The sequence below is a fragment of the Fusarium sambucinum genome, chromosome IV, assembly GCF_050947815.1.
Source record: "Fusarium sambucinum isolate potato_lamoka chromosome IV, whole genome shotgun sequence".
In the NCBI taxonomy this organism is placed as follows: domain Eukaryota; kingdom Fungi; phylum Ascomycota; class Sordariomycetes; order Hypocreales; family Nectriaceae; genus Fusarium; species Fusarium sambucinum.
This window is the reverse complement of record NC_139291.1, coordinates 5258249-5278178: the sequence shown is the minus strand read 5'-3', so window position 1 is coordinate 5278178 and position 19930 is coordinate 5258249. Positions and strand designations below refer to the sequence as shown.

The 19930-nt window shown below is 48.9% G+C and overlaps 9 protein-coding genes across 9 annotated transcripts; 2 read left to right on the top strand and 7 right to left on the bottom strand.

The window, feature by feature from the left end:
- Positions 1-495: 495 nt before the first annotated feature.
- Positions 496-2973, bottom strand: FSST1_001778 (P-loop containing nucleoside triphosphate hydrolase protein; the record flags this gene model as incomplete). Its single annotated transcript, XM_083227703.1, has 1 exon — positions 496-2973. The coding sequence occupies one exon, from the start codon at positions 2971-2973 to the stop codon at positions 496-498; it is 2478 nt and encodes an 825-aa protein (XP_083091960.1).
- A 395-nt stretch (positions 2974-3368) lies between these two features.
- On the top strand, positions 3369-3872 carry FSST1_001777 (CHY zinc finger protein; the record flags this gene model as incomplete). Its single annotated transcript, XM_083227702.1, has 3 exons — positions 3369-3373; positions 3424-3467; positions 3547-3872. The coding sequence occupies 3 exons, from the start codon at positions 3369-3371 to the stop codon at positions 3870-3872; spliced, it is 375 nt and encodes a 124-aa protein (XP_083091959.1).
- Positions 3873-4065: 193 nt separating this feature from the next.
- FSST1_001776 (proteasome core particle subunit alpha 4) lies at positions 4066-5091 on the bottom strand (the record flags this gene model as incomplete). Its single annotated transcript, XM_083227701.1, has 5 exons — positions 4066-4396; positions 4450-4837; positions 4898-4950; positions 5000-5006; positions 5061-5091. 5 exons carry the CDS (start codon positions 5089-5091, stop codon positions 4066-4068), a joined length of 810 nt encoding a protein of 269 aa, XP_083091958.1.
- Positions 5092-5751: 660 nt separating this feature from the next.
- Positions 5752-7698, bottom strand: FSST1_001775 (uncharacterized protein; the record flags this gene model as incomplete). Its single annotated transcript, XM_083227699.1, has 5 exons — positions 5752-6324; positions 6576-6695; positions 6753-7250; positions 7375-7437; positions 7684-7698. 5 exons carry the CDS (start codon positions 7696-7698, stop codon positions 5752-5754), a joined length of 1269 nt encoding a protein of 422 aa, XP_083091957.1.
- Positions 7699-8733: 1035 nt separating this feature from the next.
- FSST1_001774 (FAD-binding oxidoreductase) lies at positions 8734-10556 on the bottom strand (the record flags this gene model as incomplete). Its single annotated transcript, XM_083227698.1, has 2 exons — positions 8734-8766; positions 8922-10556. 2 exons carry the CDS (start codon positions 10554-10556, stop codon positions 8734-8736), a joined length of 1668 nt encoding a protein of 555 aa, XP_083091956.1.
- A 1091-nt stretch (positions 10557-11647) lies between these two features.
- Positions 11648-14481, bottom strand: FSST1_001773 (uncharacterized protein; the record flags this gene model as incomplete). Its single annotated transcript, XM_083227697.1, has 4 exons — positions 11648-12509; positions 12561-13540; positions 13594-13660; positions 13715-14481. 4 exons carry the CDS (start codon positions 14479-14481, stop codon positions 11648-11650), a joined length of 2676 nt encoding a protein of 891 aa, XP_083091955.1.
- A 1598-nt stretch (positions 14482-16079) lies between these two features.
- FSST1_001772 (mitochondrial 54S ribosomal protein bL19m) lies at positions 16080-16823 on the bottom strand (the record flags this gene model as incomplete). Its single annotated transcript, XM_083227696.1, has 2 exons — positions 16080-16618; positions 16670-16823. The coding sequence occupies 2 exons, from the start codon at positions 16821-16823 to the stop codon at positions 16080-16082; spliced, it is 693 nt and encodes a 230-aa protein (XP_083091954.1).
- Positions 16824-17093: 270 nt separating this feature from the next.
- FSST1_001771 (uncharacterized protein) lies at positions 17094-18302 on the top strand (the record flags this gene model as incomplete). The annotated part of the gene is made up of 2 exons (XM_083227695.1): positions 17094-17184; positions 17245-18302. The coding sequence occupies 2 exons, from the start codon at positions 17094-17096 to the stop codon at positions 18300-18302; spliced, it is 1149 nt and encodes a 382-aa protein (XP_083091953.1).
- A 124-nt stretch (positions 18303-18426) lies between these two features.
- FSST1_001770 (tryptophan synthase beta subunit-like PLP-dependent enzyme) lies at positions 18427-19596 on the bottom strand (the record flags this gene model as incomplete). The annotated part of the gene is made up of 2 exons (XM_083227694.1): positions 18427-19424; positions 19479-19596. 2 exons carry the CDS (start codon positions 19594-19596, stop codon positions 18427-18429), a joined length of 1116 nt encoding a protein of 371 aa, XP_083091952.1.
- Between the last annotated feature and the right edge of the window lie 334 nt (positions 19597-19930).

Sequence of the window (19930 nt, the reverse complement as noted above, 5' to 3'; positions counted from 1 at the left end):
GTCGAAGTTGAACATGGCATTGACTTGCCTTGGTCCGTCACCCTTGACATCGTATGATACCTGCTTTGTCGTAGTTGTGCTGCACTGATACTTGTCTGTGTGATGCATGTCACCCTGTAATGCTGTGATGTCGACTTCTTTTCCGAGATCTGATATGGATGAATGAGTCTTCTTATAGTGTAACCAAATCACAACGTCGCCTTATTTTATCCAACACCGCCATGTCACCTGGACTTACCGACTCATGCAATGTCACCGTTCCCCATAAACAGTAAGCCATTCACTGGTCCAAGTCACACATCGTTTCTTTGCCAATACAATTGATTGTATCTATTGTTTGCAATCTGATCAGCATTTGTAATGTCCTTCTATTTCCTAAACGCCGAATCTTCCCCGTCCTTGCGCCTAAAAAAACAACCGTCAACAAACTGGTTCCCTCATATTTCCGAAGTTTTATTCTGTCATCCTCTAATACCCTTTGTCTAATTACCTCTTTTACTGCGCCGCTGCGCGACGGGCGTTCTCTCGTCCGATCTTCTTGAAAAAGGCATTGCTGTCCGCCTTCTTACGCTTCGCCGACATCTTCTTGTTCTGCTCGATGTACGCCATGTCCTGGCCACCACTGAGTTCGCCGAGGGTTCCTGCCGTTCGTCGGGCTCCCTTCTTCTTCTTGCGTCCCATGGTGCCTTGATGGAACATGTCGTCATTGGGATCATCCTCCTCCATACTCTCATTCTCCACGAGTACCTTCTGCAATAGCTCTCGACGCTCCGAGACATCTGCAAATGCCAAGCCGGGCGTCTTTTCGATGTTGGCAAGCTGAGTAATAACCTTAAAAGCATATCCCTGATCAACAAGGAAAGCTTGACGCTTGGAAGAAAAGTACATTTCTTGAGTATCCTTTGAGACCAGCGAATAGAAGAAGGCGTTGAACCCCTCATCGTTACGTCGCTTGGCTCGTAGAATTCGGCCAAGACGCTGTGCCTCTTGACGACGGGAACCGTAGTGAGAGGAGATCTGGATGAGGCATGTGGCCTCAGGGAGATCGAGAGACGTGTCTCCAATCTTTGACAGGAAAAGTGTGTTGACGTTCGGGTTGTGCTGGAAGTTCTCCAACACTTGGAGACGTTCTGCTTGGCCGGTACCGCCATAAATGAACGCCTTTTGGAGCTTCAGAGCATATGCTTTGAGAGCATACACGTTGTCCGAGAAGACAATGATCTTATCCCCGCGTGATTCGTGATAGTTTATAAGATATTGGCAAGCCTGAAACTTTCGAGGGTTCATGATATACAGCAAACCCTTCTTTCGGCTCGGCGCCTTGAGGTACTGGTCGTAGAACTCGGTAGGCATTGGACACCACACCTCAGCACACTGAACCCTGGCAATATGTCCTTGTTTTGAAAGTTCCATCCAGTTGGCCTCGAACAGCTTTGGTCCAATCAGGAAGTTCAGATCCGAAATCTTGTCGTCTTCTCGCAAAAGTGTAGCCGTGAGACCGAGCTTGGAGTGAGTCTTGATTGAGGATGTCACCTTTCTGAAAATATTGGCGGGCACGACGTGCACCTCATCCAGCAGCATCAGACCCCATTCTCGACCAGTCAGGAACTTCATCATCTTCTCGGCGTCGTAGGATCGTGCTCGAGATTGTGTGACCATTGCATACGTTGTAACAATGATACCTGTGCTTCCAGTGAAGACGTTGTTCTTAGAGTCGGATGTGAATGCAACAATATCGTCAGGGTTAATGTTGGACCACTTCAAGAACTCATTCCGCCATTGCACAACTGACATGGAACTTGTGCACAGAACGATCACGCCCTTCTTGATAGTACAAGCTGCTGTAATGCCCACCAGCGTCTTTCCGGCACCACAAGGCAAAACAATCAGACCGCTCTTCGCTCGTCCGTTACCGAACATCTTGCTCAAACTCTTTTCCTGGTAAGGACGAATCTGAGTGCCTGGCTTAAGATCAATGTCAAGGTTGGCGTTGGCCTCATCCCTTCGGAAATCGTACTCTTCAAGAACTGGATATCCTAAGTTCAAGCATTCCTTCTGCACGGTTTCGACGTCCTTGTCCGCGATCTCAAAGGAGTGTGTCACTTCTTGATCCTCGTCATCTTCTTCATTCAGCGTTGCAAAGACCTCACCCTCTTGAACAGGCTGTCCATCCTTTCCTGGTTCGCCTGATTGACCAAGACCATTCGCCTGCTTCGCTCCTGCCGCGTTCTGTGTACCGGGAATAACAAGACCTCCAATCTTGGGCGCCACTGATGTTGTAATTTCTTCAGTGCCTTGCACGCGCAAAGGTCCGATTCTGGGGTTCTTGAGGAGAGTTTGGAGCATGTTTGGGTCAGGGCTTTCGACGTAGTACTTGGTATTCTTGAGGACCAGCTTCACCTTGCCGTAACTCTGAGTACAGCTTGTAATGAAGTTCCGGATCTCATCTGGCAAAGGCGTCTTGAGGAATCGGTCTAGAGTGTTGATGATGTCCTCTGGCGAGAGTCCAACGGAGACGGCAGCATATAAACTGTGTGTTGTAAGAGCATACTCGTGCATGAAGGTCGGTCGTGACAAAGGCTCAGAGATGGTGATGAGGAAATCTTGAGCCTGCTCAGCAAGCGGGTTAAAACTCTCCAGAATAATGCGACCCTTCTGAGGGTCGATCCAGAGAGGTCGGTTCTGGTGGTCTTTCTTCAAAACCAGGTAGGAGAAATCACGGTCGCCAAAAATATGCGGAAGAGGATCCCGAATCGCGTGTCTCTTCTGGTAGCGATCCAGGGAAAATATGTCTATGTTTTTGTTCAAATCACGTTCCAGAGCCTCATCGACTGGAGCTTCATCCTCCTCCGGCACCTCTTCATTGCTGTCGATCGTTCGTGGCGTTGCAGCGCCAGGCGTTGTCATCCGCGAAGACCTGCCGACTTTCGCTCCGCCCTGCACTCCACCAGCAGCCTTCCTCTTTGGCGGCATATTCGTCGTGATGGTGAGCGGTTCCAATCTTCCTTGGTGGTTGTCGCAAAGATGAGATGTAGGAAGCAAAGGAGAGTTGGAGGTTTGAAAGAATGCGCCTACCTACCTAGGCGTTCATGATGAACGTCACTGAATTGTGATGACTAACATTATAAATGGGTCGTTTCTGCCTCGCCTCGCTCGCTGGCTCCAGTCTGTTTTAGCGTAACTCCTCCAGGGGTAGGTATGGAGGCTAAAGTGTGTCCATTCCCTAAAGTCTGAATAATACACCCCGCCAAAACTCTTCAACTTTCGTCTAAATTGACTTGCAACTATTCTACAGACCCGACCGCAATTTTGAATTGTTCACCGACACTACCTCCTAAGCATAGAACGACCTCTATTCATTTATCGCCATGTGGTACGATGAGACTCGACACGAGCACACGGTTCATCATTAACAGATATTAGTAAACACATTCTCAATGCCCAAGTTGCTGTTCGATCGCCATGTTGTATGTAGAACTATACTGAAGCTGGCGACTGCAGCTTTTCGATGTCGCCTAAAGCTTACGAATCTAACTTTACGTTCAGGCAAAAAATGGTTCGACTGCGTCGAGTGCCACGGTGAACAGGAGAGTCACCCTTTGAAAGAAAGCTACGAAATGATTTTTGCCTGCAAGAAGTGCAGAAAATGCTTCCGAAAGGACGTCACAGAGTTCGAGGAGGCCGACGAGTTCTGCCCCCACTGTGACAACCACTTTGTTATCGATGCGAAGACACCCCAGGCGGCCCTGTCGGTCGAGAGCGAAGACGTGCGAATGGACAACAAAATGCTCAGAGACGACAGACAAAAGGCCAAGACCAAGGGCATCAGGTCCATCTTTGACCCGTCAGATGATGCCGACAAGCTAGGATAATGGAAGCAACCAGATAGCAGGAGAAAGGTCACGGCGTTCAGGGTACAGCGGTACACAGCGAGTTGTCACTTACGTGGGGAACAAATCTAATAGCGTGCATCCCGTCATTACTTGTGTTAATACAATGGCACTGGGCTCTGATTCTAGAGGCTCAACGCGCGCTTGTCTATGTATCCATTCTCCAATGACCTCTTTATTCCGCAGCAGAGTCATCTTGAGATCTAGTCAGGATGGCAGCACTGCCAGTTCCAGGGGTCCGGCCAGTCTTCTTCTTAGCAGCCTCCTCCTGCTTCTCCTGCTCAATCTCCTTGACGTAACCCTCGATCTCCGATGTGGGCAGTGTCTCAATAAGAGCATCGGGCGCCATCAGGGAAATCTCAATGTTCTTGGCTCCAGTTTGAACGACTTCGAGCAGCGACTTGATGGCCAGTCGAATAGTTGCCTCTCGGTTCATATCCTCCTTGTAATTTCGCTCGAGGAACTCACGGACCGTCTTGCTGGAGCGTCCGATAGCATTTGCTTTCCTTTGGGAGAGTCAGCGTTGTGTCTCCCGCCTTGAAGAGGTATAATGTCTTACCATGCAGAGTAGATACCAGAAGGCTCAGTCTGGTAAAGTCGAGGGACGTTGCTGCCATGATCGAAGCCTACAATCAGAGTGCTAATGCCGAATGGTCGGACTCCACCAGCCTGCGTGTATCGTTGCTGAACGCCAGCGACATATTTAGTGATATAATCGATGGTGACGGGGTCTTCGACTGAGAGACGGTGGGACTGCGCCTCTAACCGCGCCTTGTCAACGAGGATACGAGCGTCGGCGTTTAAGCCAGCAAAGGCGAGAGCGACGTGGTGATCGAGAAGTTGAATCTTGGAAGGCGTAATGCGAGTATCTTGCAACTTCATAGCCGAGCGCTTCTCACATCCTAGCACAACAACATCGGAACCTTTGACACCGACAGCACATGTTCCTGTTAAGAGTATAAGCCACCGCGGCAACGATATCAGCTAACCCAGAACCTAATGCATACCTCGCTTGACAGCTTCACCGGCATATTCGACTTGGAAAACGTGACCGTCGGGACTAGTGGGATGTTAGGAAGCTTCGCGTGGAGTGTTACTATGAAACCGACCTGAAAACTGAATCTTTAGTTAGCGATGTATCATTAAGCATAGAACACTATAGGAACTCACCCGACAGAGCTCTGTCGTATCCGGAAGCCATGATGTAGGATTAGAGGGATTTGGTTTTGAGAGCACGGTAATTGTGAGTAATTTGGAATGCTTCTGCTGTTATGATAAAAGCGAATCGAGGGGTTGATGCTGGATTTGGTCGATGGGTGTTGACGTTGATGTGCTGGGGTGCTAAGCTTCGTCAGAACGGCAGCCTGCCAGTTACCTATGGGTAGGAAGGCTGAGAGCTGGAGCTCTCCAGCTAACGGATAGCAACCAGGCCGGAGGATCAATTCTCCGCTCTCCGTTTACTGTGTGTATAGGTTTGCGCACAGAGTTCTCGCACTTTGCAGCTTCCATTACATTCATGTATGTAGCTAAATGGAATTCATATCATCAATCATACTCTATCGACTAATTCTGCCATGCTTGAAACCAATAACTAGCTCCCCAATCCCCCGGTCTCCTTTCCATCCTTCTATCCTATAAAAATTCTCCCATCTTACTCTACACTGACTTTATCGCCTAGTACAAGCCTTCCAGTCCTGCTGTTTATCAATCTATATGATGATCAGACCAAAGTGTTGTCAAAGCAATCAAGGTTTTGTTGTTTACATGAATTGCAAAGCGGCAGAAAAAGAAGGGAAAAACAACGACGCGGCATGTACATTAAGAGCATGGCCTCGAAGGAAGAGCACTCCAGCTTCCTTCATCAGAAAGTTGCAACTTCAGACCATTTTTGACTTTGCAAAACACCAGCAACATGCTGCCCTTTCTCAACTAACCGCAATCGGAAGTTGTCAATCCACATTATCTCCATCAGTCCGTCCTGCGAAGTCGCATGGATGTCTTTATAAAAGTCCATTGCTACTTTCATCGGCAGGATTAGCATATCAGGCTGGACAGTCTCGTGAAGGACTGAATCGAGCCCGCGACAAATATCCGCAGCAAACAGACGCCCATGCTGATATTGAGTGATATCAATCTGCAAGTCATACGGCAAATTGGGCCACATATCTGGATATGCATCGATGGCCGGCTGATGGATGATTCGGTGCAGATTCTCAATGCATTGATGGAAATGAATTTGTGTCATCCAGTAATATAAGAGTGCAAGCCCAGTGTTTCCGTCTCTAAAGGTGTATAGATTTGAGAATGGAAGAAGAGCACCAGGGTTGATAATTTCATCAGCCCAGTAAGCCATAGGATATCCGTAGCTGGGTCGGTTTGCAAACTGAAACCAAGCACTGAAGTGTCTTTCGAGCGAGAGACAACTGCGGAGAAGCTGTTGGGCGTGGTATTGTCGACTGAGCATGGCTTCCATAGGCATTATATGATCGACTTGAGCAAGAATTGCTGGTAAGAAAAGGACATGGTCCAGGAGGTTGTCCAGCAGGGATTTTGGATGTCTTTGCCACGGGATCGTTCTCCAGTCATGAGATGAGATAAAAGTATCTTGCCGCCTAAGGAGAGCAAATCCGGTATTGAATCCACTCAGTACAAAAGAAGTGACAGATGTTTCTAGGGGCTACTTACAGCTAAAGGTCGATATACTCGAACGAAGAAATGGTGATTAGGGAAATGGCCAAAATAAGCTGGGCCCAATCTTCTCACTTGGTTAGATCCAGATTCGCCGAACGCATATGCTGTTTCATGCTAATAAGAGTCAACGTGCGGTCGAGACCAAAACCATCAGTCTATGCATGCACCAACCTCGAAGAAGAAAACACAATAACTCTGCGCCGGGTCATCTTGATCATGAGAATTTGGTATTCGCACCAAACATTGAGCTCTAACGTTAAGGTCGCCTTCACCCATAAAAGGTTGTATTTCAGTCGGCGTATATGGTGGAAACGTAATGTGGAAAGGCGAAGAAGATTCATCCCGAGCCGAATTGTTCGGCGACGGATAGGGGAGCCTGGCATTGAGGGCTGAGACGAGGACTGAATACTCAGCACCTTCACTCGACATGGACGTATGGTTCTCCCAAGCCGACTTAAGGGGTTGGGTTGGGGTGATTTCGAGAGCTCTGGGTGTTTTTTTGGCTGATGGCGATCTTTGCTTCGTGGACGACGACCCTTTCTTGGGATGGGAGGCGACTCTCCCCTTATTCTGTGGTGTTCCAGTGATGAATACTCGTTCCCTCTCGTATCCTTCGCATTCCTTTCCGCTTGCTATGCATTTGTGGCAGTAGGGTCTCTCGTTGCTACACTATTTGGTGTTGTTAATTCGACTTGACTCGCCATCAATGGGTTGGAATACCAACTTTGACCCTCCTACGTCGGCACGTCTCGCAGCCTTTGTATTTTCCGGGAACGCCAACCATAATACTAACTTGAGATGAAGAGACAGATACAGGAGTTAGGCATGTTGTTGTCGCAACTTGTGTTCGAGGTGGCTACTATTATAATCAAGCGATTTGGGTCACAGCTAGGATTTCGGAAACGCCGTCTGCGATGCTGCAACTAAACAGTCACCAGCATAAGTTGTAGTGAGGCATTCTGCCTACATACTCTTCCAACACCCCACACATCACAAAAGTTCATATTCAACACATGCATAAGGCTGGTGTCATTCACTACCAACAGCGGGTAAAGTCACCTCAGCGCAGAGGCTCAAATATGTCGTCTTGCATAGCAATTACCTGCGATGGTTTCATCTTGCAAATGAGATCCAACATATACGACGAATTGGACGAAATAGACGCTTGGAATCAACCCAAGCCCGATGGAGGACAGTCTGCTTACGTATCCACCAAGGGCACACCTTACCTTACCTTGCCTTGCCTTGGCTGGTTGGGGCTGGGGCTCGGGCTTGATGATATGACGAAATGGGCTGTGTTAGGAATCAACTGACACAAGGGTATGAGTGATGATGCCAATGGGCAACGACCCACGACAGGGACTTTGGGGCATGGGTGATATGCTACCAAGCTACGTATGTATGTATAAGCAAGCCCCCGTCTTCTACAGGGGAACTTTTGGTCTAGCGCATCGGCATGTGTGGAGAACGTGTTTCCAAGGTGCAGCAGCCCCATAAGGCTGACAGGGAAGCACAGCATGTGTGGAAGGTTGTAATGGCCTCTCGTTGGCTATCAATCTATTAGAGTTGAAGCTTACCAGTTGGCATAGGGTGAGAATGACAGATTCCAAATGACCATGAGGTATTAACCCACATTACCCTCCTATCAAGTACAGGATAGGATAACAGAGGAAGCAACAGCATGTAGCCCAACATATTGGCACTTGGAAGATTGACACTAGCCTATACTACAGATTTGGAGTATTCCAGATTATGGCCATGGACGGATGAGTTGGGCGGCCGACTTGGAATACTTCCGAACGACGGAACAGTCCGTTCTATGGATCGACCGTTGCTCTACTCGTCAAACCCTTCTTGTTTTTATTTACCCAGGCGTCCAATCAACGCCCATTTCATGGCTTAAATACCGATATACAATATTCTCCTAGCTCCCATAGTCGCAATACGGCACAGCATTGCTCACATCATGTTTTGGGCACCATTATTCAAAACGTCTGCGCATTCTGATTCGCTCCGTAACGACCACAATTACTATAGCTCAAACGGGGGTGTAATCAGTTGAGCAAGCAGCATGCAATGCATGACGCTGCAGAGCAAGGGGGTAAGATATGTATATGCTGGCACTCGTATACGAAACCAAGAGACAGGGATATCAGATATACTTGTAGGGGTTCATGATGCCATTCTGGGTCAGATGTCAGCCCTAAGCTCGGAGGAAATGTAACAGCGAGGAGAACAAAGCAGCGTGATAAACCCTGTAGGGCTGAACACACAAAACATGGAACAGAAACGAGCGCGGAGACGGGAAGGAACATCGGAATAGACAGGGGTCAAACTTACAGGATCAAAAAGGTTCTTGATCTGCTTCATCACACCGATAGTGGTGTCGTCTCGGCTGTAGCCGATGAACTTCTTCTTGGCGATTCCTAAGCCATGCTCAGCGCTGATGCTGCCGTTGCGCTTCTGAATCCACTCGTACACCCAAGGCTCCAAGGCTTTCTCGACGGCGGGATCGTATCTGCGCACGGGAATGTTGAGATGCAGGTTGGAATCGCCCATGTGGCCATAGCCTAGGACGTCAACGACTGGGTGGTCGGGTGTGTCGCCCAATAGGCCAGCCTCAGTCATACGGGCCTTTGTGTCCTCGACGAGCTTGTACATCTCGTTAAGAGGGATTGAAATATCGTACTTGTAGGTACCGCCCCAGTGGCCAAGGCACTCGGTGATGCCCTCACGCCAGCCCCACAAGTTGCGAAGCTGTGTCTCGTCTTGGGCAACGACGCCATCGGCAATAACCTCACGGGTCATGACATCCTCTAGGAAGGCCTCAAGTTTTGCGTAGTCATGCTCGCTGTTGGAGCCGCTCGTCTCGATGAGACAGTAGAAAGGATACTCACCCTCGAGAGGATGCTCCTGTCCCTTGACCTCTGATACGATTCTCTGACTGCGGCCGTCCATCAGCTCAAAGGCGGAGAGAATCTCGGACAACTGCTTCTTAGCCTCACGGAAAGCAAGCTGAGCCTTTTCGTATGACTCTAATCCAAAAACGGCAACATTGACTGCAGGTGATCGCTGGGGACACTGGATGGCGATCTTTGTGATAATACCCAAAGTTCCCTCAGCTCCAATGAAGAGCTGCTTGATATCGTAGCCAGTGTTGTTCTTGCGCAGGGTACACAGGTCATTGATGATGGTACCATTAGGCAGAACGGCTTCAACACCAAGCACAGTGCCGTGCAAACTGCCGTAACGGAGCAATCGCAGGCCGCCAGCGTTTGTGGCAACGTTTCCACCGACGTGGCATGAGCCTTTGGCACCGAGGTCGAGAGGAAAGATATAACCCTTTTTGGCAAGGTACGTATCAACAGCCTCAAGGACACAGCCGGCGTCAATGACGAGAGAGCCGCTGACCTCGTCAAAGGAGCGGATCTCATTCATGCGGGCCATGCTAATAACGATCTCGTCGAAAACAGGGACAGAGCCTCCCACGAGGCCTGTGTTTCCACCCTGAGGCACAACAGCCAGACGCTGCTCGTTACAATACTTGAGGACGTTGCTGACTTCCTCGGTAGTGCCTGGTCTCAGCACCAACTTGGACTGGCCCTTGTACTTGTGCATCCAATCCTCGTTGTACGTCTCAAAATCGGCAGCGTCTACGCCCGTTCCATTTGTTACACCGTCGATAATGGCCGAGGGGTTGTCGCCCAAGATCTCTCGGAAGCGCGCGACATGCTCAGGCGTCACTTGAGCGAACCTTGAGTCGCGCTCAAGCTGCGGATACATCTCGGACGTCAGCTTGCCCTGCTGAGCCCGCGTGGGAGTAACGAGCCTCACGGCTGTGGTGGAGAGGCATCGAGCAGGCGATTGGGAGTGGACGAGGCCTCTACCGAGAGCATTGGCCCTCAGAGAAGCAGTCCTCCTGCTACCAGAGGTGGGCGCTCTGAGGGCGCGGAAGAGCTGTGAACGACAAGACATGCTGGCAATTTGACTCTGAATCGAATTGACCTCGCAGGTTCTTTATTCGATGACCCGATTCGGTTATAAACAAAGCAAACAGCAAAAGCCAAGAGAAGGAAAGGAAGAACGAAGCTGCAACTTTTATTGCCCCCAGCAACTTTTTGTTAATGGATTGCGCAAGGCTAAGACTGGAACTGCGGAGCCCACTTGACACACAACCTTGCTGGGCTACCTGCACAATACATAGACTACAACCGACACCGGCTCTGCAAGTGATTGAATAACTGACTGATACAGGGGGGCAGTTCTTGCCTTGTCGCCTATAAGAGAGTGCGCAATTAACGGCGACGCCGTCATCGGATTTACTTTATTTTTCCTCAACGGCCTAAAACTTTGTGTTTAAACGGGTCATGCCACTCTAAAAGTCTCAGTATACTTCGGCCAAATTTGCCATACGCCGAATTCAGGTTAACACTAAGAGGCGGTGATAAAGCGCATTCGCCGCACTGAATTACCTCCTATTTTGACTGCATGTCTAAGACTCTTTTACCTACCATTGACTACATAAATAGATACGAGCATGCAATTTTGGCGTTTTGGAATACCAAAGTTCCAGCATCAATAGCCATAACACACAGATCGTCGTTCGTATTACAAGGACTTTTGATCTGCACTTGTTAATTCGCATATAAGCAAAAGTTGGGTGTCAGATTTATCGGCTCAATAAATAGAATCATTGACTTGTCAAGTCTCTGGTTTCTTCATGGTATTAACTAAAAAAAAAAAGAGCTACTCTCACGGCGGGTGTCCCCAAAGAAAGCTGGGTAACCCGATGTTGTATCCCTCCATCTCTACAATCGTCCACTCTCTGGTATAACTCAATGGAATATTCATTTGTCCAAAGTCCCTCCACCTTCGCCTGTACAAAAAAAAACAGCACTGTCGAGTATTGTATTGGTCAGAGTGTGAAAGCCATTGTCTCATCGCTTGGCTTCCCTCTGCCTATCTTTCCCTCCCCTCCTTTTTGGGCACGTTAGCTTAAGCTTCATATTCAATTCCATTTGAACAGACGCATGCATCTCTAGCCACTGGTTCTCCTCTTGTTCCTCCTAGACCCCGTTGGTGTGAGGGCTCTGTGGCTCAGGATTAGACCTGTCCGATTGGGCAGTTTCTAGGCCTCCCTGGCCATTGTTTTGTTCGTTGATCAGTTTCTCCATAAAGGAGATGTAGTCGTATTGCGGCATTCCTCGGTCTTCTGACATGTCTGGCCCACTGTGTGCGGGCATGATCTCGACGAGTTGGTCGATCACTTCATCGGGTACCAAGCTGTGTCGTAAATCCATCTCTGTCACATATGGCTTGCCATCTGCCACCTCACGGAACGATTGGTAAACTTGCTCTGCTGTGTTCTGGTCTTCTGTCACATCCACCATGAATCGGATAAATTGTTCAAATGTCACATAATCTCGTCCACCAGATGTCGCATGGAAGTAGTCGTGCATCTCATCTTCCGAGAACACAAGCCCAAGAGACGCGAGGGCTGCACTGAATTCGAGTTCCTGAAGAGAATTGGTATCATCGCGGTCGAAGTGGCGGAAGACACTCTCAAACTCTTCCAGCTGGATGGGTGTCAGGTTTGTCATGCTTCGTGCGACCATTTGGTTTTCCAAAAAGGCAAGCTTCTTCTGCACTGATGTCTTGACAAGACCCAGTTCGTATGACAGCTCGTCGTATGTGTAAGTGGTAAAGTCGTTCTCCTCAATGTTGGCCTCTTGACACTTTTGGTCCAGTTCTGAGATCTTGTCCAGGTACTGGTCCAAGGGGGAAAGGCTCTCACTAAGCTTCCTGACATGGTGTAATTGGTCCTCGACATCGCCATCAAGGCCAGATAGGGCTAACTGCATTGTGTTAAGAGCCATTGCAAAGTCGTTCGCTTTGTCGGCAAAGGATTTGCGAAGGGCGTTCTTGATGCTGGAAGACAGTCAGTCAAAATGTTAGATATCTTTCTGCGGATAGACTTACTCTCGAATGGTCTCGTTAATAAGCTGGGCGCGTCTCATCTCATTTGATGCCAACTCTGCCCACCTTTGTTCAAGAGCATCCAAACTCAATTCCGCCGGTGGATCGTATGGTCTCAGACGATAAGTGCCTAACTTTGTCTTGATGTTTCCAAGCAACGTTGCCAGATCACTCTTCTCGGCAACCCATTCTCGCTTCTTGCCTCTCTTGTAATCGAAGAACTGGGTCAATTGAGCTTTGGCATCGACGTACGTTCCTTCGAATGTGGCCTCCTTCCAAACCTCGATTCGCTCCTGGATGGCTTTCAGGAGTGCCCGCATCCGTCGTTCGTACGCACTCTGCATCTCCCAAGCGCCTTGCATGTTGTTGACAAACTTTTCAACTCGACGTCCAGCATTCTCGACCTTTTCCATTTGCGAGAATGCGTGGAACCAGTAGGCGATGTAAGTCATCAGGGATCGCTCATCGGGCTTCGCGACATCGCACACATCCTCTACATCCAGCAGCTTGGGGATACCAATTTCCTTATGTGCGATATCGAAAGCCAGTTGCATGTTGCCTCGGTGGTCTGACTTGTCCAAGGCATCGTAGTCGATAAGGTCTGGTCGGTGAATATCCAGTAGAGCACAGAACGCTAAACCGTCGTTCCAGCTGCCACTAAAATCTCGCACCTCGACCTCGTCGTAACATGCCGTTTTTCTTTTACACCAAAGCAGCAGGCCTTCCTTTGCTGACATGCCCTCCTCGTTGATGTCACTGATGGTGAACCGGAGAATCAGTGTCCAGATGAGACCCAGAACAATCTTTTGGTTACCATCAACAACATCCTCCGCACCAATGTTGGTCATCTGAATACCCCTGGATTTGACAAAGTCGAGTGCCGTGTTCGCATTCTCAAATTTTTGTACTCGAAGCTTGGGTTTTGAGGCATAGCGGCCTAGCGATTCGTGTGAAAGACATTCGAGGAGGTGAATCAGCATAACCTAGGCGTAAGGATTAGTCAAGCTGGTCAAGGTTGCGTTCTCGTTCAACTTACACCGTCACTAAGATCCTTCACAAGGTCCTTAACCTCAAGGTTGCGAACCTCGATCTTTGTGTTGAGCCTGTGGAAACCAATTTTAGATTGTCATAGACTATAATTGGAACAAAGTACATACCATTTTGTAAAGGTCTTTTGTTGGACCGTAACCCATCTTTGCTGTTCCGCAAAAGCCATCTTGATTAACTTTGGGTCATGCGACTCAACAGCAGCAAGAGCGTCCGCAGGAGTGGGATTGCTTCTGAATTTTCTTGGACTTGTCGATTGTTCCTTTTTGTGAACCCCTACAGGTGACGGTGCGTTCGTAGCTGTGCTTCCAGACCGTTGCGATCGAGCAGCATGCAGTTGTGACTTGTCCCGCCTGGTGCGCGGGGTCGGTGAGGACGGTGGGGAGGAAGAGACGGAGGAGAAAGAAGCGCCTGTGAAGGATCGATTGCGGGCGATGAACTCAGGTACAGGCGAGGAGTAAGTGTTGCTGGCGAGTGAGGAACGGGGAGAGTGTAAAGAGGAGTCGAGAGTAAGGGAGATTGGAGTCGAAAATGAGTCGAATGAAGCGGACGAGACCCTCGAGGATGTAGAAGATGAAGCCGAGGCCGAGGCGGTGGAGATGCACGATAAGCGAGATGATTCCGATATTGAAGCTGATGGGGAATGCGGACGTGGATAATGGAAATGGGGATGACGCTGCTTAGATTTGTTGTTGTCAAGGCCTTGGTCGTGTTGTTGCTCTTTTTCGTTCTCTTGGTCCTTATCCTGGGAGTCGTTGCTGCACTGTGCCTCCAAGTGTAAACAAAAATCGGGGAACTTCTCGTTACAATCCAGGTTGCTGGGTTGTAGTGGAAGCATCCCCTGAAAAGCCTTGACGGAATTCCTAATAGCGTCCATTTTTAGCTCTGAGGGACACGTTCTAGCGGTTGCTGTGAGCCCCTGTTAAGGTGCCAACCTGTTAGGCCAGGTTAGGTATGGGCCGTTGACAGGCAGGGCGTCTGTCAGTTGGTTGGAGGCCTTTGAAGGTGGTATAAAGGTAATTTAGGATCAGATACGAGGCAGAGGTGGAAGTTATATGAATGTTCAATTTAATATGTCTCTTTTTTTAGGCATTAAATCGAGAGGGCGGCTGCTGTTAGGTTTATACTTGAGTATTGGGTTCCATCCATCTCTTTCATCCCTTACACCTTGTGAACCTCCTCGCATAAGATCCATAACACTGCATTACCCTTGAGATAATGAACAGCATGATGTAAAAAGGTTTAGTCCTAGCGGGACAAACAGTGAATGCTGTCTAAGTTGTTTCTATTAGAATGTTTATTAATATTCCCCAGACGTTACTCAATTGTTTGGTAGCAACCTACTACTAAGTTTCACACTCAAGACTCAATGCACATGTCAACTGAAATGCACGGGAACGGGAGTTTATTTCCAGGGGGTCCCTGCGACCGGTTGCAAATCCCGGCGCATGGCGTTCGTTGTTCAGCTGTTTTTGGTGCCACTTGGAGGGGTACAATTGGGGAGTGGCAGAAACAGCCCGTTCATCTATTACTCGTTAAACAACCTAACCTAAACTTGAACGCGTGTAAGCGGTCGACTGGCTGTAAACGTTGAACGGTTCGTGAAACGTGTAAACCCCCTTTCTTATGCGAGTTGAGTTAACCATCTTTATAATGCAATTTTGGCTTAACTAAAAATAAGGGCAGTTGTCTGTGCCGTATAGCATAGCATGCGGTATTGAAAGAGCCATGGACTTAGTGTAATGTCCCATAAGCACATAACTCCTTTGCAACCTATGAGTTTAAACCTATTTAGTCGAGATACAAAAAGAAACAGAAGCAATCGAGGAGGAATCCCTTGTTCTTTGAAACATTATATACCAAGCCACGGATTGATTGAGTATTCTATTGTTGGCCGTTCCGGGATTTAATCAGTTGCCGACGATAACTGTCTCAGACGAGCCATTTGCATGAACACCACCATCATATATATACCCACTAGGTACGAATGATAAAGGACTACAAATACTGTATCGCAGAAACAGCGCACTTTACTGAAATCAAGTATCACTATTGGCGACATTCGAGAACTTGCTATTATTAGAGAGATAATTCGCATCATGTTCAGGCTTACCTACGTATAGATATCAACACAGGGGACGTGCCCAAAGAAGGATGAAGTAGAAACCGCAGACCTAATAACATGTCATATATTAACCAGTATTGCTCAGCCGAATCTATTTGTTATCCTTTCATCGGATGATTGGTCTCGAATAAGGTCCAGATATAATATGGGATGATCAGAACCGGTGGGCCTGGCGATTCAAATCTCAACAGTGGACAGCAAAACGATGACACTGGGGGCCGCTGAAGTATCGTCGTTTCCATATAGTGAGGGTTGATGACAAACGGAGACTTTCGTAAAGTGATTGATACACTCTATACAAATTCTTATACACGATTTATCATACAACTATTCCCAATGCCTGAATTCATTTATGGCTTCTTCTGTCCGAGAATCCTGGCATGTTGCTTTCCAGCCGGCTTTCCAGTCTGACTGGCCCGTGACCGTAGAGTGTATCTCTCCTTCTTCCAGGCAAACACCATCTGGTCCACACTGCCCATGTCGTGCTTGGGTTTGCGCATGTATGTGAGACGAGCACGTCGTGCTCTCTTGGGTCGTCGCCAGATAATATCGATACCCGTCACTGTTGGGCTGTAGATCTTGAACCACATCTCAACGCCCACCTTCATCATCTGTCCTCTTAGTTGAATGGCCGTATCCTGGCCCCGGCGTCGGATTTGAAGAAAAGCGCCAGCAAAGGGCTCGCCGCTTTTTGTCGTCACCATCAGGACATCTCCCACCTTGGCGCTGTCGGCATGTTCCCTGGAGAAAAGTCGTGTGCGTGCGCCGGTTGGATCGAGTTTGGTGATTTGCTTTTCCAAGAGTGCGGGCATGGGATCGGGGTGTGTGCTGCGAATGCTCGGGACGCGAGGATGAATGTAAAATTTGCTGACCTTGGCAAGATCCGCCCCTATATAGTGTCAGTGATATAGTTCGTAACGACAGACACAAAAAAACGTACGTTGCTCAGCGCTGAAGGCATTTGAGATCCGCTTAGCCATAGGCTCAACAGCGGCTGCTGAAGAGGCATTTCTCTGGAAACTCCTCTGAAATCTCGTTCGTCGAAAGGCAGTCTTGAGACAGCCGACTGGCCGTCCCAGGCTTGCGACGTTCATTGTGATGTGACTTGCCGCGAAAGATACGACAATGAAGTTGAGCCAGGCTAGAATTTCTGGAGCTACGTACAATGTTCATGGCCCGACGATGCCAATTCCCAAATTTGATTGGTGCGGTCCCGCAGTTTGTCCGCCCGGGTTATTTTCAAGAGCACCGTTGTAAGGTAACTTTGGTGCTGAATATCTGCTAATTCAGAAAAAAACAGTCATTTTTCTGGACCAGCTCGATATTTGAGTTGCGCAGCCAGCAAGATGCTGAACAGGTCAATCATGCCGGCCTTTAGGACGCTTGCGAATTTGCGAGTGTCCCTTGCAAACCCTGCGCCCCAATACCGACGCTTCAGTGCAACTCCTACCCGATGTAGGTCAACTCGAAAACAGAAGGCATTGATAATGAGATAAACCCATTGACACTTCGTAGGCTTGAGTGCCGTCTTCGCAGAGACCGAAAACCCCGAGTTGAACAAAATTCTTATCGATGTTCAGGAGAAGATCATCCTTCCAGCATACCTGCCCGAGACACAGAGGAAGATTGTCTATAACCCAAGCAAGAGCGACTTCATGCGGCGCAACCCCATCGTTATCGAGCTTGATGGCCTTGAGCATACATTTTCGCCAATCGATATAAAGAAGGACATCCCGAATTCAAAGACAGCACTCACGCAAGCGACCAAGCTAATGAAGACCAAGGAGGAATGGGACAACATCGCTACGTTCCTCGCCGGCTACAAGAGGGCTGGGATTAAGCTAGAAAAGGAGCACTATTCGTCCTTGATTCGGAGGGCATGCGACGCCCAGCAGGAATATTCCATTATTGAGTGCGCCAAGCAGGCTGACAAGACTGGCCTTACTCTAAGATACGATTCCTCAATCACCCTCTTAATGTCATCCATCAACCAAAGGATCTACGACTCAACGCGAGAAGAGCAAGATATTCTGCAAGCTTTGAAATGGAATCAACTGATTTGGGATCTGATACAACGTCCACAGCACGAACGGAAAGAAGAGCTCATCTCTAGGCTGGCTCACTTCAGCCCTACCATCCGAGGACTTCTTCTTTTCAGCCAAGCACATACAATCCAAGCGCAACAGGCAGCCGGAGAGTCTGTCGAGAAACTCACCAAAGAACTGCGGGATAACGTAGAGTTTATCGCCGCAGCAATTGAGCGGCATCGCGGCATGGTCCCCTCGTGGCACAAGTTGAACGTACGCAGTGACAAAAAGACCCGGGCGAAGAAGGACCCTCTCAGCCCCTACTACTATGTTAGGGTACTTGCTCAGAACATCAGAGCGACGGAACTTGCACAGGAAATTATTGGCGACGACGCAAAGAACCTGACGCATTTCCATGACCTGCTGGAAAAACATGCCGAAGACTTCATCAAGGCAGGCTCTGAAAACAGGAAAGGCTTTGGTCTCGAATATGAACGTATTACAGGCCGAAAGCCTGATTGGGAGAAATACTTGACTATGGATTAGACAACCACTGAGACGTTGTTCTCCAACTAATCAACGATGGTTTCATCCAAGACTATTATGGAAAGATTGATGGTGGTTTTCATGTAAAATATATGTATCATCTAGATTCCTTCAAAGGCACGTCCTATGGTAGAACAATGTACTTCTCCAAGTGCTTGGGAATAGCTCCCAGAAGTTTCTTATCGGTCAACCACTTGCGAGAGAACAATCGATCGGCATATCTGTAAGCGCCATCGCACAGGACAGTAACAACAGTGTGGCCCTTGCCCAGCTTCTCAGCAACCTCTTTAGCAGCAACAACATTGAGGGAAGAGCTGGCGCCAAGGTAAAGACCTTCCTCATCCAAGCAGCGGTAGACCATCCCAATACTCTTCTCGTCCGAAATGTGAAGCGAACCATCCACCAGGCCAATATCTGGTTGGAGGTTGTCAGTGATGCGACCCTGTCCGATACCCTCGGTGATACTGGAGCCAGTGCGCTCGTTAAGCTTGCCACCGGAGGATACGTAAGAGTGGAGGACACTGCCAGGAGGGTCGGCGAGGAAGCTCTTGACCCGGCCGTTGGAGACGTCCTTCAGATATCTTGTAATGCCCGCCAATGTACCAGCGGTGCCAGTAGCGCATGTGAACGCATCAACCTTTCCATCTGTTTGCGCCCAAATCTCAGGACCTGTCGTCTCGATGTGCGCACGGCGGTTAGCTGTGTTATCGAACTGATTTGTCCAGACAGCATTGTCCAATCGCTCTGCGTGTCTACGGGCCTGGTGGTTGTAGTTCTCAGGGTTGTCAAAAGCGACGGCGGGAACGGGGTAGACCTCAGCACCAAGGAGCCGCAGAAGATCGATCTTGCCTTGGGACTGGGTGTTGGGCATGTAGATGACAAGCTTGTAGCCGCGAGACCGGCAGACGTGGGCAAGGCCGATACCGGTGTTTCCTGCGGTGCCTTCGACGACAGTACCGCCGGGCTTGAGAAGTCCTCGCTCCTCGGCGTCCTTGACAACGTAGAGAGCTGCACGGTCCTTGACAGAGCCACCGGGGTTCATGAACTCGGCCTTGCCCAAAACCTCGCAGCCGGTTTCGTCGGAGAGGCGGTTGAGACGGATGAGAGGTGTGTTTCCGATAGCTATAATAGTTTAGCTTGTTGGGTACGCTTTAGTAGAATCCAAGTAATGCGCACCTCCAGTCAAACCTCGGGAGACACCTTGAGCTCGAGCGACATTAAGAGTATGGGACGTAGGAGCTGCAGCGGCTTTGGCCGCAGTGACGGCGAGCCTTTTAGCGGTGGGACGAAACATATTTTTGATACAAAGCTTCGCGGACCTAACAAAAACCAATTGACAAAGCTTCCCAAGGCTAGGGAGGATTGGTGATTGATCGTGGAGGTTCAGCTTGGTAATATGGGAAGTACTTGATGGTGGGGCCGCGATCGGCAATGGCGCAATCCCGGGCTGTCGGCGATGGGACGGTATTCCTGTACCGACTTCCACCAAGGCGTCACAGATCTCAGTGTTAGGTAGGTAGCGACGATCATCCAAATCAGGCATTTATAAAAATGGTTAAATGTCCAGGTAAAATATTGATAAGTGGTAAATATCCAAGGGTATTTCATCTTCTAGGTATCCAGCATAA